The sequence below is a fragment of the Eumetopias jubatus genome, unplaced genomic scaffold (genome assembly GCF_037043125.1).
Source record: "Eumetopias jubatus isolate StellerSeaLion01/CBP00866 unplaced genomic scaffold, mEumJub1_p1.0 scaffold_16, whole genome shotgun sequence".
NCBI classification, from domain to species: Eukaryota; Metazoa; Chordata; class Mammalia; order Carnivora; family Otariidae; genus Eumetopias; species Eumetopias jubatus.
Window position 1 is genome coordinate 25,029,633 of NW_028274822.1, and position 19,000 is coordinate 25,048,632.

Here is a 19,000-nt window from a genome sequence, read left to right on the forward strand (position 1 = left end):
TGAATCCCCCTTTGGATGCACCCGCTGCCTCACACCATGAGACCGGCCTTTCCTCAATTCTGAAATAATGGGACTCCAGAATGGGGCAATGGGACACTGAAGCAAGATGTGTCTTCTGTCTCATTCAGTGCCATGCACATGAGCATTCCTGCTTCTCAAAGAGGGGGAGAACTGCCCAATAGTCTCCACTTACACCAACCGGGGCTCCAGAAAACCTACAAATGGGGACTATATCTGGCACTTCTCCTTCATCTCCCACCTGACTCCCCACTCCAAACTTGTGCCCAGAAGGAAGCTGGGAGCCCTGGAACCTTCCCGCAGCCCTGCTCACCATGGAGAAATTCATTCTAAGATGGCCTGATTCCAGCGGGGCCATGGGCTGCGAATGCCTTCTGGGGGAGGCAGAACAAGAGGCAGAAAGACACAACCACCCTCTGACATCCTCCATACTCCACGGATTCCATCTCCTTCCAACAGGTCCGCTTCCCAAGAGAAGGGATTTGTATCGGTTTTGCTCACTGCTGTGTCCTCCGTGCCCAGACCCATGTCCAGCACATGCTGGAGCACCTGTCAACATACGATGCATATGAGAAAGTCCCAGTTACCTGGTTTCATTTTTCATTCTCCAGCCATCTCGACACTTGTGGAACCAGAGCTCTTGGCCAGGGGCGATGCTGGTGTTCTCAAAGTCTTGCACACAAAAAGTTAATCTAGGAGAAAAAAGAAACCAGTGTAGCCAAAACTCTAGTGGGGGAGGCACATCGCTGTGCCTCAGTCAGATGGTGCTTTCTGGATCCAAAGTGGATCGACCAAGGAGAAAATTGTGTCTTCATCATGCCACACCCTGACCCAAACCTTCGGAACTCCCCATTGCTGCTACAAGTGTCCTAAACGTGTCTCACTCGGACATCTGCCATGATCCGGTTCACACAGATTTTCATCACACCCCTTCCACTTTCTTCTGTCTGTCCATCCAAAAGTCTGCCTGCCTTTCAAGGCATAGCCTCTCTGAAGCCTCTCTGACTGCCCAAGCCCTTGACCTTAATAGAAAAGCGTATTGTTACATAAGTGTTGTTTTTGCTATTGTCATTACCTTGTATGGTATGGAGTTAGTAATGAATGTCTTGTCTTATTTTAACACATTATACACTGCCTTGAATTGCTCATGGATTCCCATATCTGTGGTGGACTACACACTCCTCAAATGGAAGAATTCAAGGTACCTCCATTAGGGTGCTCAGAAATGCCCATTGATAAGCATAACTGAAATTCAGCTGTGGGTCAAAATCAAAGATTCAGAAAATGCTCAACCAAGATCACGGAAAAAAAAAATCAGTACTCAAATAACCATTTCGACTATAACTTAGAGCCAAACCATGGGGACCTCAATGGTGTGTAGTTAGCATGACCCCATGACCAAAAGATGTATATGGGACACCTGACCCCGATGTACGGGACGTGCTGACTGAAGGGACAAAAGCCACATTCAGAACAGGTTTAAGAACCTTTACCAGGAAGACCAAACAACCCATAAACATATAAGAAGGGGACCCACCTCATGGAGAGCAGGAAATTAAAACACATTAACACAACAGTAAGGGACCAATTCACACCCAATGGTGAGAGTGTCCCACCAAGTGGAGGTGAGGAGAGAAAGGAGACTCTTACTCTTAGATTGTCAATTTGTCTAAACACTTTGGAAGGAGATTAAATAATATCTGGTCACATTGGAGAACACATTTACTGTAACCCCGCGACAGTGGAAGTGTGCAAAGGGGCTTCAGCTCCCCCAGTTCCCAAGTTTCTAGGCCAGAATCTCTCGGACAAGGGACCCAAGCCTCCCTCCCCCCTCGGCCACTCTGTGCCACAGGTGATGGATAGAAACGGGCCACATGAAGAACTGTGAGGGAGACAAAAACGAGACTAGGTACAGAGAGGGTGGAGGCTGCTTCCTCTCATGCCCAGGCTGGCAGTGACCTCCCAGCAGCCCACAGCAGGATGTGGCCAAGGAAACCCTCCTCTCTTGACAAAGGCCTCACTGGCTTCCCTGACTTCTGCTCAGAGTCCAGGCACGGTTTCAGGGGCTGATACATATAGGTCTGGAGTTCTCATGCCAGGCTGAAGGTTTGAAACCATGGGGGACTGTGAGCCGGCATAGCACGGAGGATTCGCTGTTACTTGACATCAGGGCCCCACCCCATAACCTTGACTCACAGCCTCCGAAGGAAGGGTATAATGCTCTGAAAATCGGGTGCTGGGGAAACCAGGGCCTCAGGCAGGCCTCATCCATGGGGGCTTCTTAGGCTCGATACTCGAGTTTTCTCTGGACAGGGGCAGGCAAAGATGTTGGTTGGCCAGACCCCTATAGCAAACGGATCAGCAAGGCAGTGCCCCTAAGGAGGAGCCCTCCTTCCTCTGGGCCAACACAGGGTCTGGCAAACACAACCGAGGCTGGACTCCAGCCCCCACTTTGCCCACCCCCTTCAGTTGAGGGTCTGGAATCAGGACACAAGCTACACAATGGTTGACAGAGGTCTCCATGTAGAATTCACTTTTCCTTACAGAGGTGTCTGCGGTGTTGCCCATGTGCTCTGGGCGCGGCACGATTGGAGATGCCTGCTCAGCAAAGGGGAGGACACGGCCGAGGCAGACGCTCTCTGCTCCCCATTGACATGAGGCCCTTACCTCCGCTGAGTTTCCCCCGACTTGACCCGGATGCGCCTGATATTCAGTTCCCGCTCAGTGCTGCGGGGCTGAGACAGGTAGCTTCGAAGCTCCTTCCACAGGTTGTACCAGGACTGAGCTGTCCCCTCCCAGGTGAGTTTGATCTTCAGGAGGTCTCCCAGGTCCTCTTCAGTGTAGACCAGGAAGGTGTTGGTGGCATTCAGCCCAATCTGCTCCACTCTGCGAGGGGACATAGGGGCAGGTGTCACTCACCGGTCCCCGGAAAACTGCCCCGCAGTGACTGCAGACAAATGGGCCCACAGACACTGGTCTCCCTCTGAACTCCCAGCCCCTTCCTGCCTGTCCCCCTCATTTGACACTTGGGGAGCCTGTCCCACCCTGTTCGTGTGCATACACACCTGGTCCCCCAACTAGACCCTGAGCCCTAGGAAGTGAGTACTTTGATGACATTACTTTGCAATCCCAGAATTACTTGGCACGGCGCTTTGCACCTTGCATGCGTTCAACAAATATACACTGCTTGCCATGTGCCCTTCCCACAGACAATTAGAAACAGTGCGGGAATGGCGTTTATGTTCCAAATTTCCTACAGCCTCAGGTGTCAGGCGTTGCCTGAAATGAAACAGCAGTCTCTGTCCAGATGATCCAAAAGCTTCTCATGCTGCTGATTCATCCAGGGGCATCCGTCCCAGAAGGGGTCTGAGTCAAGGGCTTGGTGGAGAGTGTGGCCCACAGACGCCTCTGGAACCACTCAGCCCCTCCCATAGGCCCTCAGGCTGCACTCCCCTGCACTTGTTCACACATTCCCACACTCGCTCAATCTTAGACTGACTTGTGCTGGGTCCTGAACCCATCAAAGGGAGTGTGTGACTTACATTTCCAAAGGCAGAAGCTGGGAGTCTGCACTGGTACCATAAAGGGTGACATAAAAGTTGGGTTCGATTTCTCCCATCGTCTTGTAGCTGAAGATATGGATTTTCATCTGATAATGGTAAACTGCAGAGATAGTGGAACAAAGGCCTTTGTGAGCTTTGCTGGCCATCTCAGGACACCCCGACTCAAACTGAGTCACCCAGCACACTGAGTTTTTAGGGGCTGATGTCCCTTTGGTCCAGCCCAGCCTCCAGCCTCCCTCTGCTCTTGTTTCAGTCCAATGGTGTAAGGGATCACTGCAGTATTGAACTGAGCCCCAAACATGGAGTTCAGGGAATTTGGGGAGGGGGGGAGTTCCAGCCTAGCTGTGTGACCTTGAATGAAGGACCAAGGTATTAACTCTTTGAACCCCAGCTTTCTCATATGTAAAATAACACCCACAAACCCCTATGGTCTTAGAGCATGTTGTAAAAATGCAAGACATGATTTTGATTCCCTGTTGGTCCAATCTCAGATGTGTTGTGACACTCAAATGAGAAAAATAGGAAATAGCTTTGCAAAAGGCAAATGCAAAGAAATGAAAAAATTTCTATCTTAATACAAAATTAAGATGCTGATGTTGCGATCGGGGAGTGATGATGTGCATCACGAAAGGAGTCCCCACCCCTTATTTTTCATGACTAACTTTCCTAGGGCATGCACAGCATCATCTGATTTGCAGTGATTTGATTTCACTAGCGCCGGTCCCATCTTCCGGCCTGGGATGTGCCCTTCCCACAGCATGGTGTTGAGAAGAGCGGAAAAGAGGAAGGGCCTTCCTCAGGGCGCTGTGGGGCCCGGGGGTTACCTCTGAAAGGCATGCCTGCCCGGGTTTTGAGATACATTTTGCTGTTCCTCTTGCTCCTCGATTTCTTAGCATTGTAGCCTATGCTGTTACACCGGTTCTTCCGGCAACTGAGGCAGATCCCCTTTTTGAAGCGATTTGAGTCCGTGCACTGGAACGCAAAACTCGGCTTGTCCTGATTCACCAGGGAGTCGACAAAGAGGTGTACAGCCCGCTCGTGCTCACATTTCACCACCTCCGTGATTGCTGGGGGACAGAGAGACAGGGAACAATGCAGGATGAGCCTCTCGTCAAAGACAGATTATGACTCCAAGGCCCATAGAGGTGAAGTAATTTGCTCAGGGTCACACGATCACTTGGTTACAAAGTTAGGAGTATAATTTGGATTTTCTGGCCCACAGTACGTCATTATCTCTTGTAACCAGAAGCTAAAGCCAATAGTTCAGTAAATCCTAGGACCTTAAGAAAAATTTGACAAAGCCATCCCATCCTTTCCTCAGTAACACCACCGGCTTTAAGGAATGCCGTCATCTGATGGGGGTCCTGGCATCGACCCCCAAGCCTTGCAGGGGCTACTCGGATATTAGCCCATTGGGAGAGGGCTACAGTCTTAAGACTGAATGAGAGAGAGGGGGACATCTGAAGGGCAGAGCATCAGAGTGCAGAGAGCCAACGGGGGCCAAGACGTAGCAAGACTGCCAGGACCCGAGGCAGTGAGTAGGGGGAAACCCGGAAAGAGATGGGTCACTGCGGCCACACATCAGTTCAGCAGCAAATTCAGTTCAACCCAAGTCTGCTGATAACAGGCTCAGGCATTCAGAAGGTAAATCATAAGTGAATGGAGACATTATCTTGGTTTTCCTTCTTTAAAATGTCACATAAAATTAAACTTTAGTGCATCCATTCTGTACAAGATTGTACAGCCTTTAAAAAGAATAAGGTAGGGGGCGCCTGGGTGGCTCAGTCGATTAAGTGTCTGCCTTTGGCTCAGGTCATGATCCCAGGGTCCTGGGATCGAGCCCCGCATTGGGCTCCCTGCTCAGCAGGGAGTCTGCTTCTCCCTCTCCCTCCGCTGCTTCCCCTGATTGTGCTTTCCCGTGCCCTCTCTCTCAAATAAATAAAATCATTTAAAAAAAGCATAAGTTAAGTAAATCTACGTGCTCTGATGTTTAAGGATATTCATTTTATATATTATATATATATATATATATACACACACACATATAATGACTGAAAACGGAAAGTCACAGCACAATGTGATTTTGAAAAATATCATCTCTCACACACATGTGCACGCACACACACACACATTTGCAAAGAAAAAAAGACTAGAAGGATACGTACAAACTTGTTCTATTAGCTACCTCTGAAGAACAAAAGAGGGAATGGGAGAAAGGGGTTTACTTTTTGCTCTATGCGATTCTGCATTGCTTGTTTTTTTCCCCCTCAACAAATATATATTCCTTTTCTTATAAAAAGAAATTAATCAATAAAAACTGGGACCTCAAAGCATGAGGACGCCAAGCAGAGACCCATAGATGGCTGTTAACAAGCCTGTAGAAGGATGAACTGTACATGGGGTTGGCAGCCCCCGTGGGGTGGGGGCATAATGAAACGAACATTGTTGGGAGCACTACCAGCTGGGGCTGACTGAGGAGGAGATGTGATAACCGAGTCAAACGTCTCCATGAAGCAGAAAATAAGGAACTCACTTCCATATGCAATTGACCCCAAGACGTCATTGAGTCCACAGCCTGGCTGAAAGTCACCGCCGTTGGGGTAGATGTCGATGTGGCCCACGGGCATCTGAATCCCGATGCTCAGGCCGAAGGAACGTGTGTAGGTGTGGAGCACATCTACAAAGTCTGCGTCGTCAGGGGACAGCCTCTTGTGGATGTCCACCCCTTCAAACAAGGGCCCGGCGGGATCCAAACCTACGGCAGAAGGGGGAGCCAAGACCCACTGTGTCAGCTGTGCCAAATCCATGAGTCCTGAGTTAAAAGTAAATCCACGTGTGCACAAGGAAGGCATCCTCGGAGCCAAGCCCAACAAATCTGGAACCGTGTGATGCCCACACTTGGGGAACCTGTGCTTTCTTCTGGAGCCTTCACCTGTCCTTACAACTCAATGGACTCAGAAAACTGGCTGCCAGGTTCACAATGACATGCAGCTCCCAGAAGCCCCAGACTGTCAGAAATGGAGCAGTTCTAGAAAGAACTCAGGCCATCCGTCCCATTTATTCTGCCACTGAAAGCCTTCCGCAGCCTTAATTTAGCAGGCCTTTTATGGAATAACCAAACTACCTCCATCTTCTGGAGGGAAGACTCAGTTTACCCAAACTGAGCTATTTGCATGTGGACTTACTCTTCCCCTTCCTTTAGTGATGAATCAGGCCCAAGGATAGAACGGTGAGTCAGGAGTAGGGGCCACAGCAGACACACTGAGGATCCACATCCCAGGCTTCCAGAATTCCTGTATTTTGCAGCTAGGAGGTGAAATCCTTTTGCCTGCAAACTTTCTGCATTGAACAGGCAAGCAGCAACGTAGAGAGAACTGGTTCTCACATTTAAAACAGCGCAAATATCACTGGGAGGTTGGTGAAAATTCAAATTCTACTATGTAACTATAAATTCTGTATAACTATAAATATATATACTATGTAACTATAAATAAATATCACGGGGAGGTTGTTGAAAATTCAAATTCTACTATGTAACTCCCTCGGGAGGAGGGGCGCCTGGGTGACTCAGTGGGTTAAGCGTCTGCCTTCAGGGCCCCTGGGTGGCTCAGTTGGTTAAGTGACTGCCTCCGGCTCAGATCATGATCCTGGAGTCCTGGGATCGAGTCCCGCATCGGGCTCCCTGCTCGGCAGGGAGTCTGCTTCTCCCTCTGACCCTCTTCCCTCTCGTGCTATCTCTCATTCTCTCTCTCTCAAATAAATAAATAAAATATTAAAAAAAAAAGAAAAAACGCGTCTGCCTTCAGCTCAGGTCATGATCCCGGGGTCCTGGGATGGAGCTCCACGTGGGGTTCCCTGCTTAGCTGGCAGCCTGCTTCTCCCTCTCCCTCTGCCACTCCCCCCTGCTCGTGCATGCTCTCTCTCTCTCTAATAAATAAATAAAATCTTTAAAAAAAAACTCTGGACACACAAGCCACTGGCTACCTGTGTATATGTGTGCTGGCGGAGAGGGCAGGGCAGGGAAGCAAACGGGTAGTAGCAACAATAAAAGAGACTTTTATTTTGGAACCACGTGAATGTAAACCATTCAAAAAAAGAGTTTGCAAAGCATGAGGTGCAGATTCTCCAAACCCGTCAAGATTCTGATTGCCAAGTCTGGTGTGGAGCCCAGAAATGTGTTATTTATTCCCCAGGTGATCCTAAAAAGGAGGTGGTCTATGAACTAGATCGGAAAAAAACTTCTCCCACCATCAGTATCATCGATAACATTGAACCTGAATATCTTAATCCATACAGTTCATGTGAGATATTAAGAGTTTAAGTGCTTGTCAGTGTAAATACTAGCCACTATTACCAAGTAATTATGGGAGCCGACTTCCTGCCCCCTGGTAGGATCTCTGCCCTACAGACACAGGGAGAGGGCCTGGAGAAAGTTGAGAATACTGTGCACTGTTTAGTCTAGAATGGTGGTTCTCAGCTGGGAGTGATTTTGCTCCTAAGGGGACATTTGGCAGTGTCTGGAGACATTTTTGGTTGTCACAGTGGCAGGGAGAGGGAGAGAAGCTGCTAGCAGTTAGTGCGTAGAGGCCAGGAAGGCTGGATAAACACCCAGCAATGCTCAGGTCAGCTCCCACAACAAAGCATTAGCTGACCCAAAATGTGCACAGTGCTGAGGCCAAGGCACCGTGGTCTGGAAACACCACATCAGAGAGGAATTAAGACTAAGAGCAGAGTCATAAAAGGAGGAGATGGGTAACAGAACCCATCCGATCCCAGCACAAGAGAACCAGGGAGCACACTGTGAGGCTTGAATCACTGGGGTGATTTCAAAGTAAACAATAGGCAGAGCTATTGTCTGGAGTGGACAGTAAATTCATGAAACTCATCACTCAGGAGAACTGTAGAGACTGAAAGTAAGCAGGTTCCAGAAGAAGTTTAGAGAAATGCCCGTACGACCAAGGCAGAAAGGCAGCCCGGGCTGCCTGGTGGTTCATCCATAGCCCAGGGCCCCAAAGGAGGATGGCACAAAAACAGTGACCTCCCCCCCCAGCACAGCCCACGAGGACTTGGTTCAGAGGCTTCCAAGGGCTACAGTACCAACACAAGCAGCCTCCCCCTGCCTCTTGCTATGTTTTCTGGAAGAAAAAAAAAAGAGAGAGAGAGAGAAGACCATTCTGCTTTGCAACCAATACAAGAGAGGGGCTCTTTGCTTGATGTGAACAAAAGTCTCCACCAGACGGTCAGTGCCATGGAAACCAAGCTGAGCTGGAAGAATGTGGGCAGCTGACAGGGCTTTTGGAGAAGATGACCGGGGGCGGGGGGGGGGGGGGCACACGGAGCCTTCACCTCCCCAGACTCACCCAGCCTGACACAGGGCCAGGGCTCACAGATGCTGGGGAAAAGTTGCACAATTTACTTTTTTAAACTAGGAATAGGAGGGAGAGCTTGTCCCCGGCAAAAAAAAAAAAAAAATAGAACAGGTGGAGAACCACCCCTTCTTCCATTCAGTCAGAGCCCTTCCAAAGATGTTCTGTCCAGCAAATGGAATACACACGTGCATGCACACGCATACACACCTGGGAAAACCTCTGCACTCTGGCCTGGCAGGGCAGGGCCTGCTGCATTTCAATTGCTATTTTATCTCCACCAACAAAGGAGAGGTGAGATGGCCCCGTGGCTAGGTGCGGGCTCTGCAAGCTGACAGCCTGGGTTTGAATCCTGGCGCTGCTACTTAGGATGTAAGACGTTGTACCCATTATTTAAGCACGAAGTCCTGGTTTCCCCATCTGTAAAATGAAGCGGAAAGGCCCCTTTTGCCCCACTGCGCTGAGTCTTAGAGATAGCATGAAGTCCTTGTCACATCTTAGGTACTTGACATTAGGAAGCATCTGGCCCAGTGTCTGTACAGAGTGGACACTGAATTCATAGTTCTTGAAGGAACGAATGAATCTGCTTGCTTATTTGTAACTAACTAGACACAGGGTCGATTAGAAATCTACAACCTCTTCCCTAGTATCGCACAGAATTCTCTCAAAAGCCTAAGAAAGTAAAACTCTGGCAACCCCCATCCACAGGTCCAATCCAAGCGAGACTAGGGTTCAGGGGTCCCCCTGTTGGCCTCCGTACAGCAGCATCATGGGTCTCAGGACCCCACACAGGCTGCAGTCTGGTCCTTCTACTAGTTGGGACCACCTGGTTCCCAGGCCCATGGGAAGTCTGCCGAGGGCAGGGAGGAGAGTACACACTCCTCCCCCATCGGACACGCACAACAGCACGCATCAGGTGAGCCACATACCCTCTGAAGGGCCTCTTGGCAACTGGACAGAGGGTAATCCTTCCCGCTGTGCTCACCCAGCCCCGGCCCACAGAGAAAGGCTGGAGAACAGGGGCGTGCTCCGGACATGCAGACAGCTCGGAGCACTGATTAGCATTCGGCCAGCAGAGCCCGCATCTCAGCAGCTGCCCCCCAAACAGGCAGGGGGAAAGAACTGGAAAACTCTTCCCTAGCCCCATCTCATTTCAGATTCAGAGAGAGGGAACGGAAGGCTCTGCAGCTTGTCCTTGCAGCCAACGACCCTCATGGGGGGCAGGGGGATGGGGACGTGACACTCGTATGTGCTGCAGTTTGAACAAGCCTGGTCTGGCTCTGAACATCATGCCTCTCTCTCACTGGGGGCCAGGGGGAGCTGCTCAGATGATGGAACCCAGAGTGGCTTACAGCTGAACAGCTTTGCACCAGCAAAGGGTTAATGAGCAGTGACGTGGCCACACAATCACGGTCCACCTGGACGCTCAGGCCCCACAGGCTTGGTAAACAAAAACGAGGCTCTCAGGCTATGCTAAATCAAATAACTGGACCTAAAGGAGTGTGTGCACGTGTGTGTGTGTGTGTGTGTGTGTGTGTATACATTAGACTGAAGCCCAGGGATGACTGGAGGTGAGCCAATAAAATTTCACAAATAAATCTACCCCCGGCAGCTTGGTGCTAAAACCTTTACTAAATCGTTTGTTAGCTAAGGACTCCCTTCTTCATTGTTTTAAAATAAAAATACTGCTGGGAAAGAAAATGATCAAATCTTTCTTTCTAGGTGACCAGTTGGGGCCTTGGCATTCTTGGAGGAGAGAGGGAAGCTGGGAGTGAAGATGAATCAAAGAATTCTGGAAGGAAGGTAAAAGTTTAGGGCAACAAATTTGCCATTAATTTCAGCCTAGAGGAAGCACAAAAATGGGAAAGAAAATCTTTCCCACTTTTCAAATCATTAAATGATTTAATCCAAACACACATCAGAAGCTCACCAAGATGGAAAACACAATTTTTTCACTGACGACCTGGGGACCAACATCAGAACGGCCTCTTTAATGACAAAGTTGAAGCATCCATTCTAAACAGATAATTACCACTAATAAACATGCCCGCAGAACATGGGGAAAAGGCTGTTGGCGGATGAAATAGAACTAAGGCAGAATTCAAACTAGAATCTGCCACTCTTCATTTCCCTGGAGGCCCTGAGCATCGCTGGCAGACAACGGAGCGAGCCTCAGAGGTTCACGGGTCAGGATCCACCCCAGTTCGGCACGTTAGTTATTAGCTGTTTGCCCCTCGGCATTTCCTTGCCTGTCCGACTAGACGGGTGGTTTTCAAACTATGTTCCCTGATGTTCTGGGGCCCTGAGATTTCTCTGCATAAGGGGAAGGCCCCCTAGCAAAGCGTGCACTACCCACCATCTTTCCAGCTGCGACCAGAACATTCCCCTTTATCTGTTTCATGTATCAGAGTCCCACACAAGTTCAACTTGTAAGAAGGACTCTGTGGCCGAAGAGAACACTGGAAAGTTCTGGGTTAGATACCCTCTGGGTCCGTTCCAAAGCTAACCCTCCACGGCTCCCTCATGCTGCCTCTGCGGGAGCACTCCGGTTCAGAAAAGCCAGCGTGGCATGGGGGCTGAGGGAGTTTGGGGGTGAGCCAGAGCGCAGGAAGCAGATCCTACCTGTGATTCTGCCCACCGTGCCTTTCACGAAGTTGCCAGCGTACCCAGCCACGTGAGCTCCCAGGCTGTAGCCGATCAAGTGGACATTCCCGAGAGAAAAATCATCCTTCTCCTGCGAAATGTCACAAAAGTGACTGTGAGTGAAGTGTGTGGTCCTGAGCCCACAGGGTCACCAGCAATCCAACAATTCTATGGCAACAAGGAACCGGGGACAGAGACTTGCCAGGGTGTCGCCCGCCTTGCTGGCAATGAGACAGGGATGGGACGCAGCCAGGGAAGGGGAGGGCAAAAGGACTTTACGGCCCTTTAAATGCCAAGTGCTGAGGGCAGGGTGGAGGTTATGACTGGAAGCTACATACCTGACCTTTGGGCTACATTTCCATTCCCTCAGGCACTATGGGAGGCACCCGACTCACTGGACACTAAGGGCCAGCCACAGGCTGCAGGAGCTTACTCTCTCCCCACTTCTTAGGCCCCAGGAGCTGCTGGTCTGCTCACCACAAAGCCACCCAGAGAGAGGGCACTTCGCTGGCAGGGTGAGGAGGTGGGGCCTGGACCCTACAGCTCAGAAACCCAGCTCTACAAAACAACCCAGGCAGAGAACTGGGGTATGGCTTGAGAACCCTGACCAGACTGCTGCCAGGAGTCATCCGATTCCATGGGCCAAAGGAAGGTCAGACTGGAATCGCCCCGATCGTGGGGTCACTTTGCCAGTACACCCCTGCCTCCAGGTAAGTCCGCTGATCTCAGGCAAATCATTAACCTATAGAGTGTAAATGTAAGACCTTGAGATCTGTTTTCCACACTTAACATTTTAAGCATCGCATTAGACTGCATTTGCTGGAACCAACCCCCTCCTTCCCCTGAGGACAGCCACCCTTCAGAGGAAAGGAGCAGAGCAGACCACAGTAAGTTTTCAAGATTTCATGCTGGTCCTGGCTCCTGACTATTCCCAACCCGAGGGCATCAGCGAGGAACGATCCATCGGGCAAATTTTCTTCCGGCAAATAAAGCAACAGGCAAGACCCAGAGATATATCAATAACTAAAACGCTTTCCAAAGTTCCCGCTTTCAAGCATTTCACGCAATACTTAATTCAGTAAAAATTTGAATCCCAAAGACATCCTCAGACTCCTGGAGTTCACTGTCACCCAGTCTGAGTTGTATTCTCTTATGCAGTTTCCGGTTCAAGATCTTGTTCTTAAGAGCGGTTACCTGCAGCCAGTCGAGCATCCTTGCAACACTGTGTCCCACCACCCTGGTGTTATTGACCGCGTCCGTGTAAAGCTGGTGGGCCAGGGGAAGCCAGTCAACCACGACAACGTTGGCTTCTTTCTCTCTTATCTGCAGGGCTGACACCAGCTTGTATAGCCAACTTTCAAACATGCCGCTCAACTGCAAAGAAAACAGGACATTTAAAAAAATTCTTCTTATGGGTTTCAGAAATCCTAATGAATATGGAATTCAGTTCCATGACCCTCTCCCCAGCCAGTTCCAGAACTTTCACAATGGCTGCTCAGGCACCAAACATTTGCACATGAGCAGGGCCGACCCCAGGCAGGATTGCTACGTGAGTGTTGGTCTCCCATTGCTCTTTATATCTTGCTTTTTCCCATCAAAATTTGCATAGCTGGTGTCTTAGGCTGCCACCCACTGTCCAGTAGGGCCGCTATGATATAAGTGGTGGTGGCCATTCTGGCCTGGGGTTAGCCGGAGTCCCTGTCACAGATGAGCACATGGTGCCAAAAGGCAACTGGGAAGGGTTGCCCTGGAGAATTAGCTTCTCTATCAGAGATGCAAGGAGATGCTGTCTCCTAGGCAAATGCAGAGTTAACAGATGACCCCTTCCCACAGCTCATCTCCGCCATCCCTCTCGATTCCAGAGTAGGGAAGATCTCTCCCTGGAATCCCAAATTAGAACTCAGAACACATTTTCCCACAGAAACAAAGTTATAAATAGAGCCTAGGTCCAGTTGTAAACCTATCCACATGTACATTATTAGATAAATAGATTTTCTGTGCCTGGCCTGGGAACCCAAACGCCATTTACAATCTCACTTCTATGGGAAACTGCTGTTCCAAGTTCCAAACAGATTACAAAAGAACTTTCTGGAATGCAACCCATTTGTAAGTTGCAGGCAGTTTGTATTTGCATTTTGACAGGGGGCCTTAAAAAGGTTCAATTGCATGATTCTAATTGTGGGCTGTGGGATGAGGCTGGATAGCCAAGCCCCTAACCATCTCTCCAGGCACATTAGGTAGATAGGCATTTACCAACCCCCCAACCCCAGGCCTGACCCCAGCAGTTGGTGATAGACCTAAAGACCCAGAAAGCATTTAACGGATATGAATTTCTCATCATTAAAAGGAGGAATGTCCCCTCCCAATTAGCCCAGGCAGAAACCTGCTCACTTAATAGTGTCATTTTCCTACAGACCATCATTATACGAATGAATAAACCCCTCGCTGGTCAAAAGCTTCTAAAGCCGAGCGTTAAAACCCTTTTTTGTTGAAGTTTGTCATGGGCCTTTCAATGTGAATTGCTCAGCTAGGGCACATAAAGAGCACCAATGCCTTTAACCGGAGCCATCTCTATGCAAACAGGAGGGCACCATGCCAACGGCGGCCAGCAATCCAGGCCAGCTGGCTCTGCATAGACTCTCAGAGCCAGTCAAGTTGCTGCATTTCAGCTCAGCTCTTAGGGAGGCACGGCCCCCAGGAGGCAGTGGTTGACCAATGTAATTAAGTGTAATTAGAAGGCCCCTTAAGAGCCAGTGGAGCTGGGCCGCTGCCTTCAGGAGAGCCACTTTCTGAAAGCGCAGCATTAAATACCACCCTGCTGGAGTCCATATTGCCCCCTCAGCGAAGTGCCCATTACATTCTTCACAGCTGTCTGCAACACAAGCAGCCCACAAGAAAAGAGGGAGAGAGAGAGAGAGCAGAATTGGGAAACACCAGTCTTCTTTTTAATTGACCAAAACAAAGGAAACCAAATTTTGTGTCGAGTTGCAGAGCTCCCTCCCCTGGGGCTCACCGTCCATCCATGAATGATGAAAAAGGTTTTGGCTGTCATGTTGAAGCCACAGTCTTCCAAGGGCTGGTTGTGGCCCAGGGAGAGGTAGCATCCTTCATGGTCTGAGTCCCCAGAGGTGCGGAGGTTGAATCTCACAGATTTGGCAGCAACCTGTATATGCCCAGACTTGTGGCGCTCATCTGGGGGAAAAAGAACAGAATGTGGGTGCATCTGGCAGGGGCTTGGATAAGTGAGAGACCTCGGGTCTAGTTTTAGTCCAGTCTTGAGCACATTACTTAATCCTCTGGGTTTCAGTGTTTATACCTGCTGAATGTTTTCTCCTCACCTCCCAGAAGAGTTGCAAAGATATGATAAAGGGACATCTCCTCCATATTGAAGAATATTAGTTAGTCACTAGTCCTAATTACTATGAATTACTGTGACTCTGAATTAAACAGGTGTCTCTTGTTTCTCTTTCCTCTTCCCTATCAAATGAGTTCTCCTTCCCTCAAGTGACTACTTGGTCCTCAATTCTTTTCCCGAAATGCTTGGGACCAGCTGAGATTCAGAATTTGGAATGTTTCAGATTTTAGAAAGGCCTTCTGGGACGTAAGCTATGTGGTACATGACATCCCCAGTGTGGTCTGGGGCATTCCCCAATCATCAAACACACGAATATATCTGCAAGGAAACACACAACCACTCACCACTCAAGGGCAAAAATAAAGGTTATAGATATTCTTGTGTCAGTTCTGGTCCGTTTTTGCTGCCAAATCAGTTCAGGGCAGGTAAGGCCGTGTCTTGCTGCCAAACAAATTACCAAATAAATGTTCCCATTTTGAAAGCTTCTGGATTTTAAATTCGAGATAAGAAGCCATCAACTATCATACAGTGGGCTTCCCCTAGCATCCCCAGCTGGATTCCAGCACTTACTCCAAAGACCTCCTGCATCCTCAGGACTCCTTGCCATGCCAGACATGAGCCAGACGTTCTTCTAGTTTGTTAAATAAATGACTGAAGCCATAGGGGAAATCCATAAGAGCAGCAAAACCGTTCCTTCCTGCTCCACTGCTCACACAGAGTGCCCAGCTCCCAAAATACAGCAGATGTTACTGAGGTCCCTATGGCCTCTTAACTCGAAGCACTGTCATCACCACGCCATTATGGACAGTCATAAACAAACTCCATCCAGCATTCTTCCAGCCACCTGGGAAACTATCCCTTTATAACAGCCTAGGAAATTAGCAAATATAACTCTCCTGTCACCCAGAGATCAAGGGAAAAAATACCAAATGACCACTCCAGGAGTTTCATTTATCCCAGAGTTAAGAAGCAAATGGAATCATGGAAGGAGAGACCAAAATGGTAGAGAAGGTGGCAATGGGGAGGAAAAGAATACACCAGATGTAAAAGGATAGGGTTCCAGAAAATGCAACTAAATATACATGAGCAGACCTCAGGTTAACTGTCATTGAAGTAATGAACAAAAGCTCCAGCGGGCAGAAATTTGAACCATGGACAAAAATAGTCTGCCTCTCCAATTCCCGCCCAGGTAGCCATTCACAGAGACCAGATGGGGAACTGTAGGAGAAAAGACAAAAGTCTTCTGGCTTCCTGGGACAGATTTGTGGATAAACCCACATATTGACATAAAACGTTCACCTGAGTATCTGGTCTGACCCCAGAGTTCTCCAGCTTCATTCCTACTACTTTCAGCCTGGGTCAGTTCGGCCTCTGGGACTTTACGATTGTTCTTCACCCATGTGCCCTCATGGCTCATTCTCTTAACGTCCTTCAGTTCCTTGCTTGGTGGTCAACTTCACAGTGAGGGAAGGCTGACTACAGATGAAAAGCCTGACCACCTTCTCCACCAACACCCTGTTCCTCCTCTGCTTTACTTTTCTCCTACTGAGCATCATTTATATATTTTAATTAGTTTGGTGTCTGTCTTCCCACTACTGAAATGTAAGCTCCATGAGGCAGGGTCTTCATCTGCTTTGTTCATTGTTGTATCTCCCCCCTCCCCACCCCCAGAAGAGGCACTAAGCAGGCACACAATAACGACTTTCTCAACTGAAAGAATAGCCCATGAATACTCAGAATCACGGAACACAGAAGTTGGAAGGAACCTTGGCGCTTTACAAGAGAGGAGCTAGAGATGTGAGTAAAGCAAAGCTTTCCCATTCATTCAAATTAACCTGCCCTCGTGTACATAAACTGACATGGGCCAACATCATGCCCATGATGGCTCAACCTCAGCAGAATAGTAGAAAATGAGATAATGGGGTGGAGTTTAGGGGATCTCCCCTCTCCCCTGCTTAACTAATTGACTTGGCAGCCCCGATGGGTGATCCTACCCTCATTCCACCAGGGCGGGCTTCCTCTAATGGAAGAGACTGCCATACAGAACTCAGAAGGAAGAAAGTCCAGCATCTAGGAGGAAGAACGTGAAGAGAGGTAGGTAGGCAGAGTGGTGACTGGAAAGGGTGTAGGGGGAGGAGGAGGTCAGCCACCTGGGGGAATAAGCCCAGCGGCCTTCCCGAACGTTACTCACCAAATAAATGCTCCCTGCATGCGCTAATCAAACCACAACCAGCTACCCTGCCCCCCAACTTTCCAAACACCTACACCCAGTTTAGAAGGAGGGGCACCAGGCGACTTGGCTCTAACAACCTTCTTGCCTCGCAAAGGGCAATGCTGAAGAGCCGTCGGCAGCCGACTCTGCGGGTTGGACGGCACCCATCCAGGGAACCTTATCATGGAAGCGGGTGGGGCGAGAGGGTGAGCGCGGGCCAGCGCCCCCGTCCGCCGGCGGCCTCTCGGATGCCTTGCGGGGGATGTCCTAGTCAGAAGCGCCAAGGAACAAGTGAACCGCAAAGCTGATTAGGAGGAGCGACTGGGCAGTGGGAAAGGCAGGAGGATTTCGCAGGCACCAGGAGCGGCTGGAAAGGGGTCGGCAAGACAGAGAGGGGACATGGTAGAGAAAAGTTGGGGGTGGGTGGATGGGGCGGGGGGTAATAAGAATAAGAATAAGTGCACGTTACCTCGCAGCCATCCCTCCGGCCCAGGGGGTGTGGAGCTTCCCGCGGCAAAGCAACAATAGACGCTCCAGAGGCAGAACAGAGGAACGGAGTTTCGCATCCTTCCCCGCCACACCCCCTTCCCCGAAACAGGACGGAAAAAGAGAACACCTCTCGGGGTTTCTAGCAGTCCGCGCGGGTAAGACCCGCAGTGGGCAGCTCTCTCTTGACCAGAGAGCGGTGGCCTTAGCCAGCTGCAGGTGAAGGTGGGAGTGAAAGTTTGGCTAATCTGAGCCACGGGGAGTGGCGGGGAGTATGAAGGGGCTTGAACTGGATCTGCCCTCACCCGTGCCGCCCGCCCGGGAAGCCAGGACTTGCCGCTGTCACTCCTCGAACTCCCGGCGAGGTAGTTTTTTTAAAGTATGGGAGTCATCTGACCCATCGCCAGATGGTGATTTGCATAATTTATTCCCGTCCCTGGACTCTGATTGGTCACACCTTCGCTGACGCCGAAACCGAGACTCCCCAAAGTTTGAATGAAGCGCAGCACACCCACCGCGTGGACGCTCCGCACGCGCGGCCTCGCTTCCAACCCCGGCCTGCTTGGCTGGCAGCCGAGCTCCCGCCACCGCACTTCCTCCTTGTGCGGGCTCTCCGACCCCAGGTTCTCCGCTCGCCCCCGCCGCCCCAGGGGGAACACCGCGCCGAAACGATGCGCCCGCTGGGAACGCGATCCCCGGAGAAGGCAGGTTATCCTTTCCCAAGTGCAAAGCCACCCCTGCGCCCGAAATGAGCTTTCCGCGCACCCAAGAGTCAGGACGGAGGGGAGTCACCAGGTCACCCTTTGGGTCCTTCTCTTCTCGAGCCCCCTCACCCCCAGCGAGGCCCGCGTGCGACAGGTGCGTAGAGTGATCTGACAATAATCGGGCAGAGCTGAGGGTCTGTGGGCTGTGGGCTCTGAACTGCCTGGGCTTTTCAGGATCGCACAGACCCTTTCCGCGTCACTGTTCCGCCACTAGCAGCAAAACTTTGGGAAAGCCACCCAGCTTCTCTAAGGTCGTTCCGTCGTCCGCAGTACTCGGGTGGTAACAGTTCCCGCAGCTTAGGGATGTTGGGGAAATTAAGAGAGATAGTGTGATACAGCGCTTAGCACGGGGCCTGCCAAGTGGTAGGATCTCTCTTGCCTTGGGGGTGGAGTGCTAGAGGGATACCAGGCGACACTTCCCAAAGGAACAGTGAGCCAAACTTAGAGGTCTCAGACGCCTGACCAGCGCCAAGTCTCGGCCCGACGCGCGCAACTCCCTGTTGATTGGAATTAAGCAGCAGCTTCTTCCTTTCCTTGATCGTTTTTCCCCTCCTGTCCTTCCCTTTATTGATCCGCGTCCCTCCTCCTCCCTC

General features: G+C 50.2%; 1 protein-coding gene across 1 annotated transcript; it reads right to left on the reverse strand.

The window, feature by feature from the left end:
- Positions 1-601: 601 nt before the first annotated feature.
- Positions 602-17,723, reverse strand: LIPG (lipase G, endothelial type). Its single transcript, XM_028098407.2, has 9 exons — positions 17,627-17,723; positions 14,604-14,782; positions 12,785-12,964; positions 11,570-11,681; positions 6,115-6,336; positions 4,406-4,648; positions 3,561-3,681; positions 2,686-2,904; positions 602-710 (listed from the first exon to the last, which is right to left on the reverse strand). Exons 1-9 carry the CDS (start codon positions 17,721-17,723, stop codon positions 602-604), a joined length of 1,482 nt encoding a protein of 493 aa, XP_027954208.2.
- Positions 17,724-19,000: the final 1,277 nt, after the last annotated feature.

Excerpts from the sequence above, each read along its gene's own strand:
- LIPG (XM_028098407.2), bottom strand. The coding sequence starts at position 17,723 with ATGCGAAACTCCGTTCCTCTGTTCTGCCTCTGGAGCGTCTATTGTTGC. Across the intron at positions 6,337-11,569 it reads CACGGTGGGCAGAATCACAG|GTTTGGATCCCGCCGGGCCC; the intron begins GTAGGATCTGCT and ends CTTCTGCCGTAG. Across the intron at positions 3,682-4,405 it reads GGCAGGCATGCCTTTCAGAG|TTTACCATTATCAGATGAAA; the intron begins GTAACCCCCGGG and ends CTATCTCTGCAG.